Here is a 25,111-nt window from a genome sequence, read left to right as displayed (position 1 = left end):
TCCCCCGGGAACAACTGGCAGCCCGGTCGGGGTTTATATAGTGGCTCCCAAAATATCTGGCCGCGGATAGGCTGAGGCAGGCGAGGGCGCGGCTGGCCAATGCCGTGGCTTCCTGTCCTGCCAAGATGTTTCCTGCCGATAGCCAGGCCCAGTGGCCTTATCTACGACCCTGGGGCCGCCAGAAGGACAGCACCCCCTACCAGGGGACAGGCTGTTCTGCCCCGGGGAAGGGGCTGCAGGGACCCAGGAGAAGGTCAGAGAAAGCAGCAGCCCTCTGAGGGTGGTGGGTAGTTAGGTCAACTCACACGTTTGGGGAAGGAGCATTGGACTCGGAGCCCAACTGCCCCAGGGTTGAGTTGCGGCTCTGGGGCTAAATGACTGTGTGACTCTCGGGAGTTGGGTCCCTCTCAAAGTCACCCTCATCCATCAAGTGGGGACAGTGGTGTCTCCATTTTCATTTAACATCCCCCACCCTGGCCCCCCAGCCTGGACCTCAAGGAGCCCCAAGTCTGGGGGAGACAGAGCTGGACACAGATCCCGTCCCCAACCCTGCAGCATCAGGGCTTGGCTAGAAGGAGGGTGGAGGCTGGAGGAATTCAGGTGTCTGTCTAGGGTGGCTGCCTGGAGGAAGGACGCCACAGCTGGGGTTCAGTGGATATGTAGGAGCCCATCAAGCAGAAGACATGGAAGGGATGACCAGGCTGAGGGAACAGTGTGCGAGAATGCTTGGAGTCAAAGTGACACTCTCCCCATTTCACAGCGAAGGAAGCTGAGATTCCAAGAGGAAGTGATTCCATGGCTCTGAAACCTGGCTCTTCCTCCTGTACCTGCTGCCAAGCTCCTGGGAGGAGACATGTTCCCTCTCAGTGGAGACCCTGGGACATGGGGGACTTTTTTTAAAAAATTCAAATTTGATTTTACTGAAGTTACAGGAAATAACAAAGTGAATAAAATTTTCTAGGAAATAACGTTTATTATGGTAGATGGTGTTAAAATTACAGTTGCCTACAGCCATAACTCAACATCCTTAATTTGGTGTGTGACACATTTTCTTGCCTTCCTGTGTCCTGCTAAGTCACCGTACCTACTGCTTTATTAAACTGATACGCTGATATTAAACATTACTCATTTCACTTATACTCTGATTCTAAAAAGGGGTTTTCACCTCTGACTCTCACCAGCTCCACCATGGTCCTCCCGGACCTGGTGGCCAAGGCTAGGGGGTCTGATGGGAGCAGCAGGGAGGGACTGGGGTCAAAGATGAGTCTCAAGGTTCCAGCTGGGGTCTGAGACAGGGTCACTGGCCCTGCCTCTGTCTTACCCTGTGGCTTCAGGGAGGTTGTCCACACCTCCCTGCCCTTGGAGGGAGGGGCCGAGATGCCCCAGAGCACCAGCATCCCTGGACTCTTTACCCAGGACAACCCAGTTCCTGCCTGCTCACCCCATCCCCCCCCTCACCGGCTCAGGTTGGAGATTTTGTGCACAAGGCAGGGAGGGTCAATGGGGTGAGAGGTGAGGGAACTGCTGGTTTTCATCCCCTCTTTCATGGTTTTCAAGACACGTGAGCAAAATATGAAACTTTGTTCTATAAATCCGTGCTGCTTCCATGGGGCCTGAGCCACTTGGGTCTCCTGGTGGGAGGACTCAAAACTGTGTGGCAGAGGGACTCAGACAAATACATGTACATGAATATTCACAACAGCATTTTCACAGAAGCCGAAAAGTGGAAAGAAACCAAATGCCCATTGATGGGTGAAAGCTAAACAAAATGTGGTCCATGATACAAGGAAATTTTAGCCCTAAAAATGAATGAAGCCTGACACGTGCTACAACGGGGATGAACCTCAAATTCGTCACACTGAGTGAGAGAAGCCAGACGCAGAAGACCACCTAGTGCATGATCCTGTTTATATGAAATGTCCCAAGAGGCAAATCCATCGGGGCAGGAAGCAGACAAGCAGTTTCAGGGACTGGGGGAGGGGGGACAGGGAGGGACTGCTCATGGGCACAGGGTTCCCTTTTGGGGTGATGAAAGCGATCTACAATTAGATACTGCTGGTGGTTGCACAACTTTGTAAAGGCACAAAGGGCCCCTGAACTGTTCGCTTTAAGACGGCTCATTTTAGGTCATGTGAATTTCACCTCCATTAGAAAAACGATTTTTAAACCGTGTGGCAGTGTCCTGGGGCTTGTTTCTGGGTGGTTTCAAAATTTCAAATGGTGAAGCCTTGTGCTGTCATCTGATTTTCTTAGCTGATGGGCTCCCCCATTATGCAGTCAGTGCTCCTAGGAAGACCTGCTACTGGAGCTGGGGTGATGGTGGTCCTGCCTCTGCTGTTCTGATGTCCATGTTGATGAAACACCTGAGTGCCTTAGCTCTGCCAGCCTGTTGGACCCTCAGCTGCACAGGCCCCCTAGCCCCGAGTCCCCTCACAGAATCCTCCCTGAGAGGCAAGGGCCACTGTGAGCCCATTTCCCAGATGATGGATTGAGGCTCAGATGCTCTTGGTTACCCAGCCAGCAAGCGAGCCCCGGTCTCACTCAGGTCTGGCTGGCTCCAACGCGTGTGCTCGGCACCTCACAGGTCCTCACTGTTGGGTCTAGGACCCCTCCCTCCTCAAGCGGTGGCATGGTGGGTGCTGCAATGTGACTGCACGCCTCCACACACACCCACTCACGTGGCTGGGCTTCTGTCGCCCCAGGCCTTCTGGGAAGCCGCGCCAGGTGCAACCTGTTTCTCTTAGAAGGGAGCAGAGCCAGGAGGAGGATGGGAAATGCTCTCAGCGTCTGAGTGCAGGCAGGGCGGGAGATGGGCTGTGCAGGAACTGCTGAGGGGCTGGGAACGTTCTGGGCTGTGTGGAGAGGCGGGCAGCCTGTGGTTTTGGGAACTGGGACAAGCCAGCCCCTGCTGGTTGACACTAGGCACAGGACTCCTGCTCTCCAACCTGTTTTCCTCTATGAAATGGGCTTTATAAGAGCCACTGCCTCTCAGAGCAGATCTGAGGGATGGATGAGACAATTGAGGGGTCTAGCCCTGCTTGGCAGGCGGAAGTTGGGACAGGAAGGACTGTTCAGGTCCTGGATGGGACGACTGAGAAACACTCTGGGTTTAAAAACAAACAGCCAACAGTATGGCAGTTCCTCAGAAAAATTGAAAATAGATTGCGACAGATGAATGGATGAGCAAAACGTGTTATATATGTATGATGGAATATTATTCAACCTTTAAAAGGAAGGAAATTCTGACACCTGCTACAGCAGGGATGAACCTGGAGGACATGATGCTGAGCGAAAGAAGCCAGTCGCAAAAGGACACATACTGTGTGATCCCACTTATGTGAGGTCCCTAAAGCAGTCAAATTTGTAGAGACAGGAAGTAGAATGGGAGTTGCCAGGGACGGAGGGAAATGGGGAGGTTAGTGTTTAATGGGGACAGAGTTTCAGTTTTGCAAGATGAAAAATTCTGGAGATGGACAGTGGTGATGGTTGCACAACAGTGTGAATGTACTTAATGCCACTGAACTGTGCTCTTAAAAATGGCTCAGATGGTGAATTTTAAGTTATGTGTATTTTACCACAATTTAAAAAAAGAAGCAAACAGCCCGATGATCCCTCCTGGTGGAGCAGCTCTGGGCTCAGACTGCACTAGATGAAGTTACCAGGTTTTTCCCTCTGACTAGAGGACCCCCAAACCATCTGCCTGCCAAGCTCCAGCTCATCGTCAAATGTCCCCTCCTCCAGGCAGCCCTCCTTGATCTCCCAAGTAGATTCTAGCTCTGCTATTGGGCACCCCTCAGCCCTTTCTCTGGCTCACCTCTGACCTCTCTGAGATGGAGTGTCTGCATCCGGCTCAGTCAAGGGGTGAGGCTGAGCCGATGAGAAGTTGGGGAGTGGGGAGCTCTGCTTTGATGTTGGGAGAGTGTGGAGGCAGTAGCAGGGGAGAGAGGCTTAGAGGACCAAGACCTTTTGCTCAGTAGGCATTGTTGACTGTCCCTCTCACACCTGCCATGTGCCCTGAGGAGCCCCCAGTGTGGGGGACAGAGCAGGACACAGAGTGTGTGGTCAGGACTGGGCAGGGGCTGAGAGGCAGAGAGAGACCTTTGACACCGGCTCAGTGACACTGGAACCTGGCCTGGCCCCGTGGAGGGAGCTGGGGGCCCGGGGGAGAGAGAGGTGCAAAAAGGATTGTCCCTCAAAGGCTGGCCTGGAGAGGGTGCGTGTGTGTTTGTGTGTTGTAGGCACACGTGTACGTGTGTATCTTTCTGTGTATCTGTGTCTGTTGTAGGCGTGTGTCTCTGTGTGTCTGTTGTGTGTGTAGTTGTGTTGCGTGTGTAAATCTGTTCACGCTTTGTGTCTCTGCGTGCTTATGCACGCGTGCGTGATGCACCCATGTGTGTGCGCGCGCACGTGGCTATGTGGCATTTTTGAGGAACTGAATCCCCTGCTCGGATGTGTTTTCTGCCCAGAGGGTATGGGAGGCCCCTGCATGCCGTCATCCCCGCCACAGCCTCGCTACCCCACAGCCCCAGGTCCCCAAGCCTTCTCGGCTCTCTGGCCACACCCCAAATCCGACCTCTTCTCTCCATCACCCAACACCCCTGGCCTCCCCACCCCCCTCCTGCCTGGGTTCTCCTCTCTCCCATCGGCCGCCAGGGGAAGCTGTGAAAACCTAAACCTCTCTGTGGCTCCCCATCCCCTTCTCTGGGGGGTCCTGGTTTTTGTTCTTCTCTCCCTGCCACGCCTGGCTGGCTGCGTCCTGCCCGTCCCAGGCCTCAGCCTCTACACTGAGTTCCCTGGGTTGCCTTTCCACCCCACGCCAGGCCGGGGCCTCCCTGCCCTCATGCAGCTCCCGACATGCCGTGGTGGAGATATCTGTTGCCCCTACCTCATGCCCCCGAGGGGAGGGGTTTTGTTTTGTGTGGTTCAGTTGCCTCCTTGCATTGAGAACGTGGCCTGGTACTCAGCAGGTTCTCAATAAATACCTGAATGAATGAGGGTGGGAGGAGGGGCTGGAGAGGTCAGAGGAACCAGATGCAGCAGGGACTTGCCTGAGGGCCTGGTCAGGGGACTAAAGCTAAGAAGTCGGCCAAACAACACCTAAGAGGGGCAACGCGTGGTCTTAGAAGCACGTGGTGTGAGTTGGACAAGAGGCAAGCGCCAGGGATGGTAGCACATCCAGGACAGCTGGGCCCCTCCAGTGGAGATGCAGGGGCTTAGGCTAGGTGGGTGCTGGAAGGGAGGGGAGAAGTGGGGGAGCTGAGATTCAGGAGGTGGAAAAGGTGGGAGCATCAATGATCCATGTGGGGGAGATGAGCCTCGATTTCCCGTTTGTGCTTTGGAATAGCTAGGCTGGCGCTCACTGAGGCAGGAGAGGCCCCCGGGGTAAGGAGGAGAAGTAGAGTGTTGGGTCCTTCGGGGGATCCCTTAACTCTGTGGCCATTTCCTGGGAGGCAGGAGGACCTGGAGACCTTGTCTCAAGATAAAGCCGAGAAAGAGGAACCACTGAGGGGATGGAGACGAAACCGCGGTAGGAAAACACAGAGGGGGATGGCGGCCCAGAAGCCGAGGGCAGAGGGGGCCGCTCAAAAAGGTGGGTGTGGTCAGCACCCCGCTGGTTCCTCAGTGGGGAGCTTGGCACAGAATCCGGTGGGTGCAAAGTCCAGTTGCAGTGGGGTTGGGACATGCACGAACCACAGCCCTATCAGCAGGGCTGAAATGGAAAAGTCTGACAACACGAAGTGCTGACGAGGATGTGGAGCAAATGGAATCCTAGCTCACCTCTGTGGGAGGTAAAATGGTACAGCCACCTTGGAAGACTGTTTTGCAGTGTCCGCCGGACATAGATCCCCCCTCCCCTATAACCCAGACATTCCACCCCTGGGTATTCATCCACAAGAGATGAAAACATACAGTAGCCACAGGACCTGGGCACACCTGCTTAGAGAAGCTCTGGACACAAGCCGAACGCCCATCAACAGAACTGGCCAAACAAATCGCTGTACAGTTGTGCTGTGGAATAGTATACAGCAAGGAAAAATGATGGAGGATGTGGGCGAATCTTGCGGGTGCGATGATGAGCAAAAGCAGCGAGATCAAAAGCAGGACACACTGTGTGAGTCTGTGTACCTGAAGTTCAAGAACAGACAAAATGAACCAAGGTGTTAGCCAACAGGACAGTAGTTCCTTCTGGGAGGTGGCACGAGGGGGCCTGCCTGGGGGATGGGGCGGTGTTATGTTATGGGTCAATTTGAACATACACAGAGGTAAAAACGCATCAGGCCACACACCTCAGATCTGAGTATTTGGCACAAATTGCTGTGTGTTTTATCTCAATCCAAAGGTGAATATATACAGTCACAAAAAACACTTTGGGCAGCACTTAAAACACATGAGATTTGGTGGGGTAGGGAGGCTGGGCAGTGATCATTGAAAAGAACTTGACAGAAAATTCCAGGCACGGTATTCCCAGTTTGGCCAGGAGTCATGGCCTTTTAGTCTTATTAAAAACCAGTGAAATTCCTCAAAAAAACTAAACATGGGATTACTGTATGATCCAGGAATTCCACCCTTAGGTATATACCCAAAAGAACTGAAGGAAGGGATGAAAATAGATATTTTTACACCTATGTTTATAGGAGAATTATTATTATTATTATTATTATTTTTGGTACGCGGGCCTCTCACCGCTGTGACCTCTCCCATTGCGGAGCACAGGCTCTGGACGCGCAGGCTCAGCGGCCATGGCTCACGGGCCCAGCCGCTCCATGGCATGTGGGATCCTCCCGGACCAGGGCATGAACCCGTGTCCCCTGCATCGGCAGGCGGACTCTCAACCACTGCGCCACCAGGGAAGCCCCAGGAGAATTATTCACATTAGCCAAAAGATGGAAACAACTCAAGCGTCCATCTACAGATGAGTGGCTATACAAAATTTGGTAAATCCACCCAATGGAATATTATTCAGCCATAAAAAGGAATGAAGCATGGATACATGCTACAACACGGATGAATCTTGAAAACATCATGCTGGGTGAAAGCAGCCAGACACAAAAGACCACACAGCACGTGATTCCATTTACATGAAACGTCCAGAACAGGCAAATCCACAGATATGGAAAGCAGATTGGTAGTTACCAGGGACTGAGGGAGGGGGATGGGGAGTGACTGCTCATGGGGACGGGTTTCCCTTGAGGTGATGAAAATTTCTGAAATTAGATAGAGGTGGTGGTTGCACAATATTGTGAATGCGCTAGATTCTGTGGAATTGCCCACTTCAAAATGGTTATGTAAATTGTTATATGTTATGTGAACGTCACCTCAACTAAAGAAACAAGAGTGAATTGGCGACACCAGGGCCTTGCACCTTCTAAAGGGATCTTGGCCCCTAGAGAGGGCAACTGAGTAGTTCCTACATGGTTGACAACAACCTAGAACTTCCTTTCTTCTAACAAAATGGCATGTAGAAGCCCCATGTGGACATGGAAACAGGCCCAGAGAAGGTGGGGAGTCTGCTCGAGGTCACACAGCAAGGAGAGCCAGTCTGTGGGGCTCGGCTTTGGACTGGGGTTCCCCGCTGAGCTTGAGCAAGGGACAGACCCAGTTCCCCATCTGTTGAATGGCTGGAAGGAAGTGGGTGAGGGGTGCCCTGTCTGCTCTCCCCCGGGAGGCCCCTGTCCCGACCCCAGGGGGCAGCACTGTGTGTAGGGGACCTGCCCAGTCCTGGTGCCCTGAGGACTGCTCCAGCCTGTCTTTGGGCCTCAGTTTCCCCAAGTGTTCAGGGGGGCTGCAGGGCTCAGGCAGGTACTGGGCCATCTGCTGTGAGCTAAGGTTCCCTGAGTCTGGGAGGGTCAGACTGACTCCTTGGTGGCCCTAACTTGATCCTTTTAGCAAGGACAGGCTGGCCAGTGGGGATCACAGGCACCACCCGAGCTCAGGGCCCCCAGTGCCCCTGTCCTCCTTCCAACCACAGTTTCCCTAGCTTCTTCTGGCGGGGGCTGAGAGAGCACAGCTGAGTACTCTGGGAGCATTCGGAACCTGAGAACTTCCTATGACAATTCCGAGCCTCAGTTTCTACATCTGTCACGGTCAGGCTGAATGAGAATCCCCCAGGAAGGATAACATGTGTCTGGGGCACCCCCATGTTCAGAGAGGGCCTGATCTCCCCATCCCCATGCCTGTCCCACCCACCTTTCTCTGTGGCCTTGGACCCAAGTCCCCAAGCATTTATTTCTGACCCGTGGGCGCCCCCTGGTGGCCACAACTGGCAGAGCCTTGTGGGCATGTCCACAGGTCTCAGTCCCAGCCTAGCACTGCCCTGGACCCTGGGGACACAGCAGTGACAAACCAAGCAGGGGACCCTTCCCTTGGGGGGCTTCTAGGCAGATAGGGGACACAGGAAATGTGGAACAAAGAACAACTGTATGTGTGGACAAGCTGGCCTGGCTCGGGGAAGGCGAGATTTGAATTGAGATGTAAGTGTCAGGAAGGAGGCAGCCGATATGGGTACACGAGGTGGACGTATCTGCGAGTGCAAAGGCTCCGAGGTGGGAACAAGCTTGGGGCACACAGGTGGGGGTGGCGGGAACAAAGGGGAGGAGGGCAAGAGTGGAGGCCTGAGATCAGACACTCAGGCGAGGAGGGAGGGTTTTACTCTGAGGGCACTGGGAGCTATGGTAGGATTTTGAGTGAGGGTGGGACAATCTTTATTAACAGTGATCTTGGGCTGTCACAAAAACACTGATGATAATTTAACATGTATGCACCACTGACCAGAAGAAATAAAACTTGCCCATGTAATCAAGGCCCATGGTCCCCAGCTCAGCCCTGGGTGTTCCTCTCCCTGCCCCAGAGGGTACCTCTGTCTAGAATTTGGAGTTAGTCTTTCCCATATACCAGCGGTCCCCAATCTTTTTGGCACCAGGGACTGGTTTCGTGGAAGACAATTTTTCCACGGGCCCGGGGGTGTGTGGATGGTTTTAGGATGATTCAAGCGCATTACATTTATTGGACACTTTATTTCTATAATTATTACATTGTAATAATATATAATGAAATAATTATACAGCTCACCATAATGCAGAATCAGTGGGAGCCCTGAGCTTGTTTTCCTGCAGCTAGATAGATGGTCCCATCTGGGGGTGATGGGAGACAGTGACACCCGAAGTGTGTTGCTTATATCTAGCCTGCTCTGTAAGATGCAAGTTCATTGTCACTTGCCACTCACTGACAGGGTTTTGATATGAGTCTGCATGCAATTGATTTATTATGGTCTCTGTGCAGTCAAACCTCTCTGCTAATGGTGATCTGTATTTGCAGCCGCTCCCCAGTGCTGGCATCACTGCCTCAGCTCCACCTGGGATCATCGGGCATTAGATTCTCATAAGGAGAGTACAACCTAGATCCCTCCCGTGCACAGTTCACAGTAGGATTCTCGCTCCTATGAGAATCTAAGGCTGCCACTGATCTGACAGGAGGCGGAGCTCAGGCGGCAGTGCGAGCGATGGGGAGCGGCTGTAAATACAGATGAAGCTTTGCTCACTCACCCGCCCCTCACCTCCTGCCGTGCAGCCTGGTTCCTAACAGGTCGGGGACCCCTGCCTTACACAATTTTATATTTTATTATATTCTATGTGACCATAGATGTCAAAGTGTTGTTTTACGTGATTTTAAACTTTGTATAAATAAGGGGGGGTGGGAACATCCTCCTGCAGTTTGCTCATTTCATTAACAAGGTTTATATATTTTTAGCTATTAGTTTTTCAGTTTTTTTTTTTTTTTGCGGTACGCAGGGCTCTCACTGTTGTGGCCTCTTCCGTTGCGGAGCACAGGCTCCGGACGCGCAGGCTCAGCGGCCATGGCTCACGGGCCCAGCCACTCCGCGGCATGTGGGATCCTCCTGGACCAGGGCACGAACCCGTGTCCCCTGCATCGGCAGGAGGACTCTCAACCACTGCGCCACCAGGGAAGCCCAGTTTATTTTTAAACTTTGAAAAACTGAGGTATAACACGTGCACATAAAGGGTTTAAAGTGCATGTCTTCAATGCATGTGACTTACACGTGTGTAAGCAGCACCCAGGTCACAATGTAGAGCTTTCCCATCACTCCAGAAGGTTCCCTCCAATCAGTAGCCTCCTGGTCCCAGCAGCATCTGCTTTCGCTCGTGCCTGTGATCCGTTCTGTGGTGGCGTGGGGAGAGCCCTTCTGCTTTTTTTGTCGCTGTATAATATTCCACTGTGTGGCTCATCTATGCCTTGTGTTTCTAGTCTGGGGCTATCATGTGTCAGGCTGCTGTGAACATTTGAGCCCCTGTCTTTTCGTGGCATGTGTGCTCAGTTCTCTTGGGTGAATACCCAGAGGTAGAACTGTAGAGTCGCAGCTTGGGCAAATGGTCAGCTTTGGGAGAGACCACTGGGCGTAGCTGAGAGATGTGGCCGTGTCAGCATCCCCAGCCCTGGGCCATTCACTGAGTGAGCAGAATATGTGCCTGGATAAATTGACAACTGTTCTGCCATCATCCCACCAGCTCCCATTTGGTTATTTCCCATCATTTGCTCTTCCAGAGCTATGGTGAGTGTTCTTGGACCGTTTGTGCTTGTGTGAGGGGTATACAGGGGAATTGTGATGGAATTTGGGTCAGGGCCATAGGACAATGACATTGTTACTTTAGCCTCTAATTTAAAATTCAGCATTTCTGAGACGGGGCTGTGAAATCATAGGGGGCTTAGGGGGGCATTGATTACTGGCCCTTCCTGCCGGCTGTGTGCCTGTGCCAGAGAAAGCCTTTCCTTCTGTGCTTGTCTACTAGGATCTCCGAGAGGGGCGCTTTCTGATGTTTGATGGTAAATGGGGATCGTTTATGATGGGGAAGTAGCTTCCTTCTATCCCTACACCTGTTTCTATTAGAAAAGTCTGCTGTGTCTTAAGCGTTCCTTTCCCAAATTTACTGATGTGGTTCAGTTTGCTGGTGGGATGAGTTATGGGGATCAAGTGTACTCTGGAACCCATATCCTTCCTGGAATAAACCTTGCTTAGTCAGAGCATGTTGTAGTATTGACTTGCCGCTCAATTCTGGTTGCTAATATTTTGTTTAGAAGTTTTGCTTCTAAAAGTAAGGCTCATCTACAGTTTCCTCTTTTTCCCCCCTATCTTTTTTTTTTTTTTTTTTTTTGCGGTACGCTGGCCTCTCACTGTTGTGGCCTCTCCCGTTGCGGAGCACAGGCTCTGGACGCGCAAGCTCAGCGGCCATGGCTCACGGGCCTAGCCGCTCCGCGGCATGTGGGATCTTCCCGGACCGGGGCATGAACCCGTGTCCCCTGCATCGGCAGGCGGACTCTCAACCACTGCGCCACCAGGGAAGCCCTTTCCCCCTATCTTTAAAAAAAATTATTTATTTGTTTGTTTTTATTTTTGGCTGCGTTGGGTCTTCGTTGCTGTGCACGGGCTTTCTCTAGTTGCGGCGAGAGGGGGCTACTCTTCGTTGCGGTACGTGGGCTTCTCATTGTCGTGACTTCTCTTGTTTGCGGAGCACGGGCTCTAGGCGCGCAGGCTTCAGTAGTTGTGGCACGTGGGCTCACTAGTTGTGGCTCGCGGACTCTTGAGCACAGGTTCAGAAGTTGTGGCACACGGACTTAGTTGCTCCGCGGCATGTGGGATCTTCCCGGGCCAGGGCTTGAACCCATGTCCCTCGCATTGGCAGGCAGATTCTTAACCACTGCACCAGCAGGGAAGCCCCTTTTCCCCTATCTTTAACTGGTCTGGGTATTCAAGTGCTGGCTGCTTCAAAAACTGAATTGGGGAGTTTTCCACCATTTTGATTGCTTGGAATTAGAATCATCTGATTTGTAATACATTAAACTGGGGGAATTATAATATCATACTGTAAAGTACATGAAATAGAAATGTACAGTTTAACAGAGTTATGAGGCAAACATCTGTGTTACCACCATCCACTCAAGAAACAGAGTACGGGCAGCATCCCAACCCACACTCCCCTGGTTCTTCTCCTCTCCTCCCCCTCCCCCAGGTAGCCCTGTTCTGACTTAACCTTCATCTGGCTTTTTAGAGTTTTTCCCTTCCTCTGGAAGCATCACTCAAGAATATAGTTTAGTTTAAGCCTGTTTTTGAACTTCATCCCAAAGGAATCACACTGTTTATGTTGTGTGTCTGAATCACTACCCATTAAGTAGGTCTTGATGCCCAGCTAAGAAAGCCATCCCATCTTATTCTTCTTCAAGATTCTTTATTATTCTTGGCCCTTTGATCTTCCATGTACATTTTAGAATTCGCTTGTCAAGTTCCACAAAAACCTGACTGGGATTTTGATGAAGAATGCATTTAAGCTATAATTCAATTTGAGGAGGGTATTAGTTTCTTATTGCTGCGGTAACAAATTACCACCAAGTTAAAACAACACAAATTTATTAACGTAACAGTTCTGGAGGTCAGAAGTCTGGAATGGGTCGCACCATGCTAAAAGCAAGGTGTCAGCAGGTCTGTATTCCTTCTGGGGGTTCCAGCAGAGAATCTGTCTCCTCACCTTTGCCAGCTTCTAGAGGCTGCCTGTGTCCTTGGCTCACGGCCCCGTCCTGCATCTTCAAAGCCAGCAACAATGGGCTGAGTCCTTCACACACTGCAACTTTCTGGTTCTTCCTCTTCTGTCACTTTCTTCCACATTTAAGGACTATTGTGATTACATTGAGCCCATCCAGGTTATTCAGGGTAATCTCCCTCTTAAGGTCAGCTGATTAGCAACCTTAATCCCATTTGCAAACTTAACACCCCTCTGCCATGCAACTTAACATATTCATAGGTTTCGATTAGAATGTGGACATCTTTGGTGGGCATTATTCTGCCTACTACAAGGAGTACTGGCATCTTTGATACTGCGACTCTATAATCATGGTATTTTAAAAATTTAATCCTAGGTACTTCATTTTTTTGACACTATTGTCAATATCTGTAGTTTGCTTAAGAGTTGTTTATTCTTTTAAATCATAAATGAATGTTTAATTTTTTTCAAATACTTTACCTGTACCTACCTATTGAAATGATCACATATGTTTCCCTCCCTTACTCCTTTTAAGATAGTGGATTGCTTTTCCAGTATTAAACCAATTTTGCCATCCCAGGATTTAACCCAATTTAGTCACAATGTTATGTCCTTTCTATACATTGCCAACTCCACCCCCCCACCTCCTGGAATTTTATTTAGGATTTTCACATCTATGGTCATCAGTGAGATTGGTCTATAATTTTCTCGTCTCAGATTGTTTCAGGGACATGCTTGATTTCCTAAAATGAGTAAGGAAATGTTTCTTATTTTTCTATTCTTTGGGCAGAGTTTGTGAAATTCTTCTTTTTTTTTCTTTAATGTTTGGTAAAACTTTCCCAATAAAGTCATCTGGATCTGGAGTTTTGACTAGTTTAATTTCTTTAGTAGTTATAGAACAATTCAGATTTTTCATTTCTTTTGAGTCAGTTTTTTTCCCCTCTAGGAATTTGTCCAAGTTACCTAAAGTTTTCAAGTTTGCTGGCATAAAGTTGTTCATAATACCCCTTTATCCAGTACTCCTTGCCCATATGGTATCTTCAGGTGGATTAGAAAAAGACAGTCCTCTTCGAGGTGGATGAAGCTCTGGGCCAGGCACACAGCTTGGTAGACAGAAAGTGGGCTGAGTGACTTTGTGAAGTGGCACTTGCCTTGTTCTAATCTTTTTAATGTTTCAAAAGCTACAGTAATGTCTTTTTTTCCCCCATTTCCAATAATAGCTATTAGTGCCTTTTATTCATCTTGCTCAAAATTTCCAGCAGTTTTTCAATTTCATTCATCTTTTAAAATAGCTGACTTGTTGATTCTTTTTATTTGAATGTTTGTTTTCTATTTCCTTCATATCTACTCTTTATTATTTCCTATCTATACTCTTAGGTTTATTTTGTTCTTCTCCTAAATTCTGGAGACAGATGCTTAGCTCTTTATTTTCAGTCTTTCTTTTATAATATATATTTTATCAATATATATAATTTTGTATTACATATTACATATATGCAACATATATTGCATATATTTTAATATCTAGTATTAATACACTTAAGGCTACAAATTTCCTTCAAAATGCTACTTTAGCTGCATTGCACAAGTTTTTAAATAAGTATTTTCATTATCTCTCAGTTCAAGATAATTTTCCAAAATTTAATTATTTCCTAAAAATTAATTTCCCTAAAATTTCCGAAAATATAATTTTCCTAAAATTTCTTCCTTGATCAGTGGGTTATTTAGAACTGGTTTCCAAAATATGGAGATTTTTTCTTATTATTGTTTTAAAATTGATTCCTAACTAAATAACATTTTGGTAAAGGGACTAACTATTGCCTTCAACCTTGCTTTATAACCCAGTGTGTGCTTCAAAGAAAAATGTATTTTGTAGTTGCTGAATACAATGTTCTACATTGTATTAGGTCAAATTTATTAATTGTATAGTTCAAATATTCTGTATCTTTACTGACTTTTTGGTTTACTTGTTCTATCAACTGCTGAGAGAGATGAATTTAAATTGCTCATTATTACTGTGGATTTAACTATCTCTCCTGGTAGTTGTGTCAAATTTTGCTTTATGTATTTTGAGACCATGTTATTAGGGTCACACAAATTAAAAATATTTTTATCTCCTGATGAAATGAATCTTTTATTATTATTATAATAATATGTCCCACTTTATCTCCAGCAATGATTTTGCCTTAAAGCATATGTTGTCTAATATTAATATAACAATTCCAGCTTTCTTATGGTATTTCTATGGTTATTTTCCCCATCTGTTATATATGTTTTAAAATTAATTAATTAATTATATTTATCTTTGGCTGCGTTGGGTCTTCGTTGCTGCGTGTAGCCTTTCTCTGGTTGTGGCGAGTGGGGGCTACTCTTTGTTGCAGTGCACAGGCTCTAGGCTCGTGGGCTTCAGTAGTTGCAGCACACAGGCTCAGTGGTTGTGGCGCATGGGCTTAGTTGCTCCGCGGTATGTGGGATCTTCCCGGACCAGGGCTCGAACCCGTGTACCTGCATTGTTGGGCGGATTCTTAACCACTGCGCCACCAGGGACGTACCCATCCTGTTATTTTTTAATTTTCTGTATTTTAATGGTTTTTATGTGTCTCTTATAAATAACATAGAGTTGAAATTTTTAAAAATCCAGTTTGGCAAACTGACATTTAGCTGGAGTGTATAGTCCATTTACATTTAATGTAATAATTGATATCACACTTAAATCTAGATTTAAATCTACCCTATTAATTTACTTTCTATTTTTACCCTTTCTATGTTCCTTTTTATCCCCCCTCTGGCCTCTCTGGCCTCCTTTTAGGTTGTCTGTGGGTTTTTAAAAAAATCATTGTCTTCCCTCTGAACATTTGGAAGTTACAATTCTGCTTTTATTATTGTAGTGATTCCTTTAGAAGTTATAATGCATGCTTTTCAAAATGCAGATTTCATCGATGTTTTTTACTTTTGTCCCACACAATCGTGGACTTGGAACACTCTAACTCCACTTACTCCCTGAGGACTTTTTTTTTTCTGTTGTACATTTTAATTCTATCACTTTTTTTAACTCCAGGAAACATTATTATTGTTTTATGCAACCTATGTTTGTTTAGGTTTTCCCATGTATTCACTCCTTCTTTATTCTTTATTCCTTCTTACATCTTGACCTGCCATCTGGGATCACTTTCTTTTTGCCCAAAGCAATATAATTTAGAATTTTCTTTAGTGTGAGTTGGCTGCTGCTGGCAAACTCATACAGCCTTTGTCTGAAAAAGTTTTTATTTCAACCTCATTCTTGAAATATTTTTGTTGGGTTGGCAGTTTTCTTTCAGCACATTGAAAATTTCATTTTGCTTTCATCTGGTTTCCTTTGTTGCTGATGAAAAGTAGGCTGTTTACCTTGTCACACTTTTGAAGTTAATGTGTTTTCCACCCCAGCTGCTTTACAGATTTGTTGTCTTTTTTTTCTTTATAAATTTTACTGAAGTGTAACATATATACAGAAGAGTGAACAATCATAAATGCTTGATGAATTTTCAAAAGTGAGAACACCATGTAACCTGCATCCAGATTAAAAAAAAAATCACTGGTATTTTCTAATTTCCATTACATTTTCTTCTTTAATTACACATGGTAATTTAGAAGTGTTCTTAAAAACTATATTTGGGCTCAGTGACGTGGCGGGGGGGCGCAGGCCCAGGGCGTGGCGGTCACAGCAGCGGCAGCGGAGCTAGAGCAGAGCGGAGCCACCACGGGGGCCCGGCTGAGCACGTTGGGCCACGTGGTCCTCTCCCCAGTCTGGTTCCTGTACAGCCTGCTCATGAAGCTGTTCCAAAGCTCCACTCCAGCCATCACCCTCGAGAACCTGGACATGAAGTACCTGCTGCGGCTGATTGACAAGGAGGCCATCAGCCTTGACACCTGATGGTTCCACTTTGCTCTACCATCGCCCCAGCACATCCTGGGCCTCCCCATAGGGCTAGCACATCTACCTCTTGGCTTGAATCGATGGGAACCTGGTCATTCTGCCCTACATGCCTGTCTCCAGCGATGACAAGGGCTTTGTGGACCTGGTCATCAAGGTTTACTTCAAAGACACCCACCCCAAGTTTCCCGCTGGTGGGGTGTCCCAGATGTCCCAGTACCTGTAAAGCATGAAGATTGGAGGCACCATTGAGTTCCGAGACCCAAATGGGCTGCTGGTCTACCAGGGCAAAGGAAAGTTTGCCATCTGTGCAGACAAGAAATCCAACCCTGTCATCAAGACGGTGAAGTCTGTGGGCATGTTTGCGGGAGGAACGGGCATCACCCCAATGCTACAGGTGATCCGCGCCATCATGAAGGACAGGGATGATCACACCGTGTGCCACCTGCGCTTTGCCAACCAGACTGAGAAGGACCTCCTGCTGCGGCCGGAGCTGGAGGAACTGAAGAACGAACATTCTGAGTGCTTCAAGCTCTGGTACATGGTGGACAGTGCCCCTGAAGCTTGGGACTACAGCCAGGGCTTCGTGAACGAGGAGATGATCTGGGACCACCTTCCACCCCTGGAGGAGGAGCCGCTGGTGCTGATGTGCGGGCCCCCGTGCATGATCCAGTATGCCTGCCTGCCCAACCTGGACAGCGTGGGCCACCCCAAGGAGCGCTCCTTCGCCTTCTGATGGGCGGGCCCGGGCTGGCTCCGCCCCACACTCACCGTGCCCTGTCTGCACCCACCCCTCCTGCTGTTGTCTGTTAACACCACTCTCCCCCACATCTCCTGCTGCGGCCGGGTTCAGCCTGGCCTGCCCGTGCCTGGGAGGTCACCCCCCTGGGCTGGTCCCCAAGGGGCCCCTTTGGGAGCAGGGCTCTGTTACAGGTGGGCCGCTGTCAGCCACCTTTAGGGCAGATTCCTGTCTGGGCCTCACTGGAGATGCCCTTCCCCACCCCCTCCTGGCAGGGGCTGCTGGGTGAGAGGCTGCCTCGACCCCAGGGTACAGCAGGCCCGGCCAGCAGGGAATTGCGCTCTCCCTGGAGCTGGAGTAGGAGGAGGGGGCTGGCCGAGGGCCCTTCCAGCTGGCACATGGGCCCTCCCAAAGCCTCAGTATTTCCCCAAAACACCCAAACATTCGGGTAGCTTTGGAAGCTCCAAGCAGTCGACCTCTGATTGACCAGCTTGGGGTCCCGGGCTGCCAGCCCTAATGGCAGAGCTAAGACGATGTATTTATCCCTCTGTCCCAGACCCCCATTCTGCTGCCCTCACCCCAGATGGGGGAGATTTTGAGCAGAGCCTCTTGTCTGAGGGATATTCTCAGTGGCCTCGACGTTGCCTTTAGACCACAGCGTGTCGGCCTCTTGCATATCGGCTTTTTAGAGTCGTTTATGAGCAAATTGAAGTAAAATTTTGCTAATTTGGAAAAAAAAAGAAAACTAATTATATTTGTAAATATTTTAAAGAAATTCATTTGTTGTTGATTTCTAACTTAATTCTCTTGAGAATTCCTTAGAGAATGTGGACTCTAATACCAAGAATTCTTGGGAATTTGCGAAAAGTGTTTCAAGGTCTAGTACACTTTTTTTTTTTTGGCCTTAAGTCTATTTGGTCTGATATTAATATAACTACATGAGGTTTATTTTGGTATTGGTTAGCATTATTTTCCTTTTAACTGTGTTGTGTACTCATATTGCAGGTGTATATTTCACAAACAGGATATAGCTGGATTTTGTATCTTAAACTAGCAGGTTTGCTTCGTTTACATTTATTGTGATTCCTAACATTTGGATTTATTTCTACAACCTTATTTTGCGGTTTCTATGACACAGTAGGAAAAGCTGTGCAGTTTTAAGTGTTATTATTAAAAGATTCTTAGCACACCTTGTATTTATCCCGCTTTTTCATGCTCCTCTCTCCTTTCCTGTTGGTTTGTTAAAATTTTCTTTAAACCGTTTCCCAACCACTGGTTTGGAAGTTATACAAGAATATATAGTTTTTTTAGACTTTAGTCCATCTTCTTCCCAAACAGTAAAAAGACCTTGGGAGGTATGGATGCCAACTGCCTATCTATTTTGCAGGATGCTGTCCAGAATTTTAGTTGTAACTTATGTTACTACTCAGACATTACTAACTCATCACTACCACTGCTTTATATAGTCAATGACAGTTTAGATATTCCCAATGTTTTCCAAGCTTTTTCAGCAATCTTCCTCAAGTCTCTTTCCTTCCTCCTGCATTGAATCCTTTTTTGTTGTTGTTGTTGTTGGCGGTGTTGGGTCTTCGTTGCTGTGCACGGGTTTTCTCTAGTTGTGGAGAGCAGGTGGCTACTCTTTGTTGAGGTGTGCGGGCTTCTCATTTTGTGGTGGCTTCTCTTCTTGTGGAGCACGGGCTCTAGGTGCATGGGCTTCAGTAGTTGCAGCACACAGGATTCAGCAGTTGTGGCGCATGGGCTTAGTTGCTCTGCAGCATGTGGGATCGTCCCAGACCAGGGCTCAAACCCATGTCCCCTGCATTGGCAGGCAGATTCTTAACCACTGAGCCATCAGGGAAGTCCTGAATCTCCTTCTTGTTGTACGCCAAGTTGCTTCGTGAGGGTCTGCTATTGTTAAACTTTTAATTTTGTTCTTTTGCTGGGCACAGAATTGGTCATCACAGACTAGTCATCTTCTCTTAGCAATTTGAGCCTATTCTTTTTTTTTTTTTTTTGCGGTACGCGGGCCTCTCACTGTTGTGGCCTCTCCTGTTGCGGAGCACAGGCTCCGGATGCGCAGGCTCAGCGGCCATGGCTCACAGGCCTAGCCGCTCCGCGGCATGTGGGATCTTCCCGGACCGGTGCACGAACCCATGTCCCCTGCATCGGCAGGTGGACTCTCAACCACTGCGCCACCAGGGAAGTCCTTGAGCCTATTCTTTATCTTCTGACTTCCATTCTTGCAGTTGTGAAACCAGCTCTCAGCCTAATTGCTTTTTTCTTTTTTGTGTGTGTTGTGTGTTTTTATCTTCTTTGCATTGCTTTTTGTGATCTTCACTGAGTCTCTAATGTTCTGCATTTTGACTGTGATGTTTCTTAGTTTTAGACTTAGATTTATTTATCCTGATTTGGCCTCAATGGTTTCCTGAATCTGAGAATGTAAAGATTTTACATTTAAAATGTTTAATTTTGGAAAATTCTGGTCATTGTCTCTTTGTATATTGTGGCTCCGGAGGGTCTTCTGGAGGGAGGCCACCAGGGCTTGCTGCAGATGTGGGCATGCGAGTGAGGGGTGGGGCATTAAGGGTGCCTGCAAGGGCTTTGGCCTGAGCCCTGGGCCAGGGCAACGTCCTTTACTCCACATGGTAGAAGGCCAAGCTTCCACTCAGGCTGATGCCCACTAGACCTCCAAGTAGGAGCTGGGTGATATGGGAGAGGGAGAAGAAAACACAGTCCTTGAATGTAAGAGGGTGTGGGGCAGGCAGGGCCATCAGCGTTGGAGGGACAGTGGGTGCAAGTGCCTGCAGTGGGAACACAAGCTCCTCCTGCCCATGTGCCCACCATGATCCCCTCTATGGACCAGGCAGCGGTTCTCAGACTCCAGTGCGTGCACGAATCACATGTAGAGCCTGTTAACTGGTCTCCTGAGCCCCATCCCGAGACTCTGCCTCAGCAGGTCAGGGTAGGCCTGTGAACCTGCATTTGTAGTGAGCTCCAAGGGGACGCTGATGTTGCTGGTACCAGGACCACACTCTAAGGAAGACCACTGGGCTGGGAAGGGATGGGAGCAAGCTGTTGGTGATCTGAGGGTTGGGGGTTGTAACAGTCATCTCCGATGAGAGGGATACATTTTGCTATGTGCTCTCCTCTGTGTGGTCCCCCTAGAAGGGGTGGCCCTGGTGGCCCAGTGCAATGGCTCTGCCGTCCCATTGCCTGTTCCCGTCTTCCCTGGGGGATGTAGGGGCACTGGGAGCTGGTGACACCACACGGAGCCACACACAGGTTGGCGGGAGCCTGCACCTCCCCCTGGTCATCCATGGGGAGTCAGTACCACGCTGCATCAGATGGAAAGCAGGCAGCATGTGTAACTGATGGAATTTAATGTACTCATGACACAAACACAGACAGGGTTGAAGGGGGTGGTGTCCAAGCACGGATGTGGATGACCCGTGCGCCCCACCCTCTGAGGCCAGGGGCCCTTCCTGGACCCCACCTCCCCTGGGGGGACAAACACTGATGTGGCTGAGTGACAGCATCGTGTGGCACAGGCTGGCCCTCAGAAGGCGCCTCTGTTGAAGCCTATGCGTCCAGGCCAAGGAGCCTCCAAGGAACAGCCATCAGCTGCAGCCTCCGATCAAAGTGCCAGGTTCTGGCCCGATGTGGGAAGGCGACCCAGCGTCAGCCTCGCTGGGGAGGAGGGCGAGGAACGGGGAGGTCCTGTCCTCGCTAAGTGCTGCCTGAGCGCTTCAGGATGAGGGGCAGGAGGCGTGGACAGTGAAGTTCACGTAAACAGCAACGGACCAAGACAAAAATCCAGGAACACTCAATAAACCTACAACGTTCAATAGAATGGCAACAAAACGGTGGCCCTGCCAGCCCGGCCAGACAGTGGTCTGGCGAGCGTTTCCCAATCTTTTCGTGACTAGGAGCTAAACAGCACAGAAGGCTGTATTTGATCTCTGGAGGGAAAGATTTCTTTCCTTCCCTTCAAACTGACTCGGGGGCAAAGAGACGAGACTTCTTGAAGATAAGCCTCTTCTGGGAAAAGGGACTTGGGGGATGAGAGTGGCGACGGCACAGCAGGTGCGCCTGGAGGAGGAGGGGCCCCTGGGTGGAGCCGGGAGGGTGGCTGGTGTCCAGGGGAGCCCTTCCTTCCGGCAGGCTTGGCAGGTGCTTCCTCCTGGTGCTTCCACCAGGAGGCCCAGTGCTGGGCCGGGAGCGTTGGCCACCGTGGCCCCTCACTGGGTCCGGAGCTGGTAATCTAGGAGTGAGGAGGAGGCGTCTGTTGTCTGCTCTGCACCCTGGGCCCACCTGCCCCGACCCTGGGGCTGCTCCGTGAGCACCACCCTGGAGACAGCAGCATGCCCACCAGGGACCTTTCCAGCACCCCCCCGACCTGCCCCACGGGTGGGCCGCACGCACCTCCGTTCTGAGTGATGTAACGAACCCACGGTAGGGCCTGGTAGCCGCTCTTCTCGATGATCTTCAGGTAGCGCACCTGGGGCACAGGTACCAGGGCCCTAAGCATGCACACACCCCCATCCCCCTTCCTGGTCCCCGCTTAGTCATTCCTCCCGGGGCCAGGCTGTGACCAGGAGGGCGAGGGAGGGGGCAAAGGGCCTTGATCTGTCTGAACCTCTCTGAGGCTGAGGGAGGGTGGAGGTACTTCTAGAAGATGCGGCAAAGAGCCAGATGTGCGCTCTCGGGCACAGCCCTCCAGCAGATTCCTGGAGAAGGGGTCCCGTCCAGGGTTCTCTTCCCCATGCAGGTCTTCTGCGGAGGTGCCCAGGAAAACGGGTCCCATGGTGGCAAGTGCGTGGATGCTAGAGGCTCAAACTCTAGTTTTGGGGACTGAATGCATCTCTGAGCTTGGAGCTCAAGCACAGGTCAGGTCTGGGTAAACAACTGTGGGCCTCTTTCCATTAGGGCCGGGCTGCCCTCGGAGACAGGCAGAGCCAGGAGCACCGCGGAGCCCCAGGACAAGCCAATTAGCACCCTTTTCTAACTGGTTGCACAGATGTCTGTCACCTGCAACCCTCTGAGCCTGGACTGACACCTGGTCCCGGTTCCTGAGGCCCCCCTGGTCCTATCCATGTCTGCTCTGGGGCCCTGGCAGCCCTGGCCGCATGTACCTGGATGCCGGAGGTAGTGAAGTAGGGGATCTCAAACTTGACACTGATCGGGGGCTTGCCCTCCTTGTCCTCCGCCTCCACGCTGGGCAGGCCGAAGTGGGCCCGCATCAGGTACTCCTTGCCGCCCTGGGGGAGAACACCAGGGTGGAGGTGGTCAGGCTGAGGCCCCGGGCAAGCTCGGCCAACAGCTGCCCCTGGAGAATGCCAGGCTGCTGGTTCGGCCACCAACCTCCTCCTGTGTGACCTGCAGTCACCCAGTGCCTTGGCTTCTCCAAAACACTCATACTTGTCCTCCAGGCCTCACAGGCTGCCCCCACCAGCCCCGCTGGGGAAAACTGCTGAATTCTGAGGATGAAGAGAAAATTTCACAAGTTGCCAGGCACAGAAGCCTAGCTGCTTCAAGGAAAATAAGACCAACAGGCCTTGGGAGGGAAGAACAGAGAGGGAGAGCGAGCACACAGCGCAGATGTGGGCTGCCGTGGGACAAGGGCCCCTACCTGCCCAGGCCAGAGTCCAAGTGAACACCCCCAGAGCCCAGTGTCAGGAAGGTGTGTGAAAGCAAGAGGGACATGTCAAAATGAAGAAAAGGGAACAGGGAGAGGCAACAAAAATAAGAGACCAAGGTTGGGGGCTGACTGATGAGCTGGCCCTGGGTCTTGCCCCCAAAGGGCGTGGCTCTGGCCCTGGAAGCTGAGCAATGACTCCAGAGATGGTGCTTGGAGCAGGGCCAGGAATGACTGGAACCCTCCTCTCGGCCACGAGGAGTCAGGAGTCTTGGCCTGGTTGTCCAAGCGCCCGGTGAGCCTCACCCAGAACAGCAGGGAGGAGTGGGGAGCATAGCTCTCATCACACCCGGGACATGGAGGGTTTTGATCCCCATGCCTCTGGCAACAGCAGTCACAGCAGTCACTGCCGACCAGAGCTACTTCTGCATGCCTCGGGCAGGGCAGGGCAGGAGAGAGCCACGCCTCCCCAGGGCTGAGCTCATGCTCCCCCCGCCCCGGGATGAAGTGAGTGGTCAGTCTCTGCTCATCAGTGCAGGAATGTGGACTCTGCCTGACTCGGTGCTATGTGCTGAGTGCAGATTCTGGGACAACGAGGGGAGAATAATGTGGTCTCAGCAATAGACGAAGCAGGCAGCAAAGGAACAAAATCAGCTCCATCAGCCTGTGTATGAAACAACAACCTGACCAAAAATCTGAGCCTTATAAAAACAAAGTGGAGGGACTTCCCTGGTGGTGCAGTGGTTAAGAATCCACCTGCCAGGGGCTTCCCTGGTGGTGCAGTGGTTAAGAATCCGCCTGCCAATGCAGGGGACACGGGTTCGAGCCCTGGTCCGGGAAGATCCCACATGCCACGGAGCAACTAAGCCTGTGCGCCACAACTACTGAGCCTGCGCTCTAGAGGCCGTGAGCCACAACTACTGAGCCAGTGCTCCTAGAGCCCGTGCTCCGCAATGAGAAGCCACCTCAGCGAGAAACCCGCTCACAGCAACAAAAAGTAGCCCCCGCTCTCAACAACTAGAGAAAGCATGTGCGCAGCAACAAAGACCCAACACAGCCAAAAATAAATTAATTAATTTTTTTAAAAAAAGAATCTGCCTGCCAATGCAGGGGTCACGGGTTCAATCCCTGTCCCGGGAAGATCCCACACGCCACGGAGCAACTAAGCCCATGCGCTGCAACTACTGAGCCTGTGCTCTAGAGCCCGCAAGCCACAACTGATGAAGCCTGTGCGCTCTAGGGCCCATGTACCGCAACTACTGAGCCTGCATGCTCCAACTACTGAAGCCCACGTGCCTAGAGCCCGTGCTCCGTAACAAGAGAAGCCATCGCAACAAGAAGCCTGCACATCACAACAAAGAGTAGCCCCCGCTCGCTGCAACTAGAGAAAGCCCGCACACAGCAACGAAGACCCAAACGCAGTCCAAAAAAAAAAAAAAAAAAAGGTTAAGAGTAGTAATTAAAGAAAAGGCAAAGTGGAAAATGAAAGCAAAACAATATGCAGAGAGGCTGGCCCTCTCCGGGGGGGGGGTGGAAGTCTGCAAGCCTACCTTGTGTCAGTCATGTCCATGTACATGGGTTTACTTCTCCTATTAATGAGAAAGACTTAGAGGTTGGCTCACAGACCAAAACCCAACTCCACACTGTAAAAGCAGAGTGAGAAAGGCTAAACCAGTAGAAAGAATGGGTGAAGGCATGCCAGCCAAAGTCAAACAAAATAGAGCAGGGCTGCTGCCACAGCGGAGAATTCAAGGCAAAGAATTACAGGTGCAGAGGATGATAGTCCACATCCTAAAGGCTATTCCTATGATCCATAGGGAGGATACAATAGATAGGAGTATCTATGCACCAAATAACATGGCAGCAACTTTTGTTAAGCAGATGCTACAAGAGAGGAGAAGAGAACCAGAGAAAGGCAGAGCTGGCCCAGCTCTCTGTCTGACTGATGCTCTCATGGCATCATGGCAGACCTCATGGCACATGTGTCAAATTCTCTACCCCAATAACAGAGGCCCTATCTTCTTCTCAACTACATATGGGATATTCACAAACTCTGACCTTCTATTAGTGCACAATGAACACTTCAATAAATTCTAAAAGTAGAAACAGCATGAATAACATTCTCTGGTCTCAAAGCACCAAATTTATAGTGAAGACAAAATGGAAAAAACCCCTTGACCAGGAAATTCAAACAAGACAAAACAAAACAAAAAATCACTCTCCATTCAATTACAGAATTTCTAGATAATATCAAATATTACATGCCAGATCTATGGGCT

At 49.8% G+C, this 25,111-nt stretch overlaps 1 protein-coding gene and 1 pseudogene across 6 annotated transcripts in view; one reads left to right on the top strand and one right to left on the bottom strand.

Moving 5' to 3' along the window:
• Positions 1 to 16,244: 16,244 nt before the first annotated feature.
• LOC113608366 (NADH-cytochrome b5 reductase 3 pseudogene) lies at positions 16,245 to 18,820 on the top strand (annotated as a pseudogene). The gene has a single exon (XR_003428316.1). The product of XR_003428316.1 is annotated as an NADH-cytochrome b5 reductase 3 pseudogene (transcript).
• Positions 18,821 to 20,555: 1,735 nt separating this feature from the next.
• The window catches only part of AP1M1 (adaptor related protein complex 1 subunit mu 1), a 30,311-nt gene continuing 25,755 nt past the window's right edge, over positions 20,556 to 25,111 (bottom strand). For 4 of the 5 annotated variants that reach the window (XR_003428314.1, XM_027084518.1, XM_027084519.1 and 1 more), the window contains 3 exons: positions 22,330 to 22,455; positions 21,620 to 21,695; positions 20,556 to 21,458 (listed from right to left, as the gene is read on the bottom strand). Coding sequence is in view for 3 of the 5 variants with exons in the window: in XM_027084518.1 (XP_026940319.1) it covers positions 21,436 to 21,458; positions 21,620 to 21,695; positions 22,330 to 22,455 (225 nt within the window). In the remaining 2 variants the exon portion in view is untranslated. Of the gene's footprint in view, positions 21,459 to 21,619; positions 21,696 to 22,329; positions 22,456 to 22,558; positions 22,675 to 25,111 lie in introns of those variants that run through there. The other variant, XR_003428315.1, reaches the window with a different exon arrangement.

Source organism: Aethalodelphis obliquidens, unplaced genomic scaffold, assembly GCF_003676395.1.
Source record: "Aethalodelphis obliquidens isolate GAN/ISIS:26980383/991018 unplaced genomic scaffold, ASM367639v1 scaffold53, whole genome shotgun sequence".
NCBI lineage: Eukaryota > Metazoa > Chordata > Mammalia > Artiodactyla > Delphinidae > Aethalodelphis > Aethalodelphis obliquidens.
This window is presented reverse-complemented; position numbering and strand designations above follow the sequence as displayed.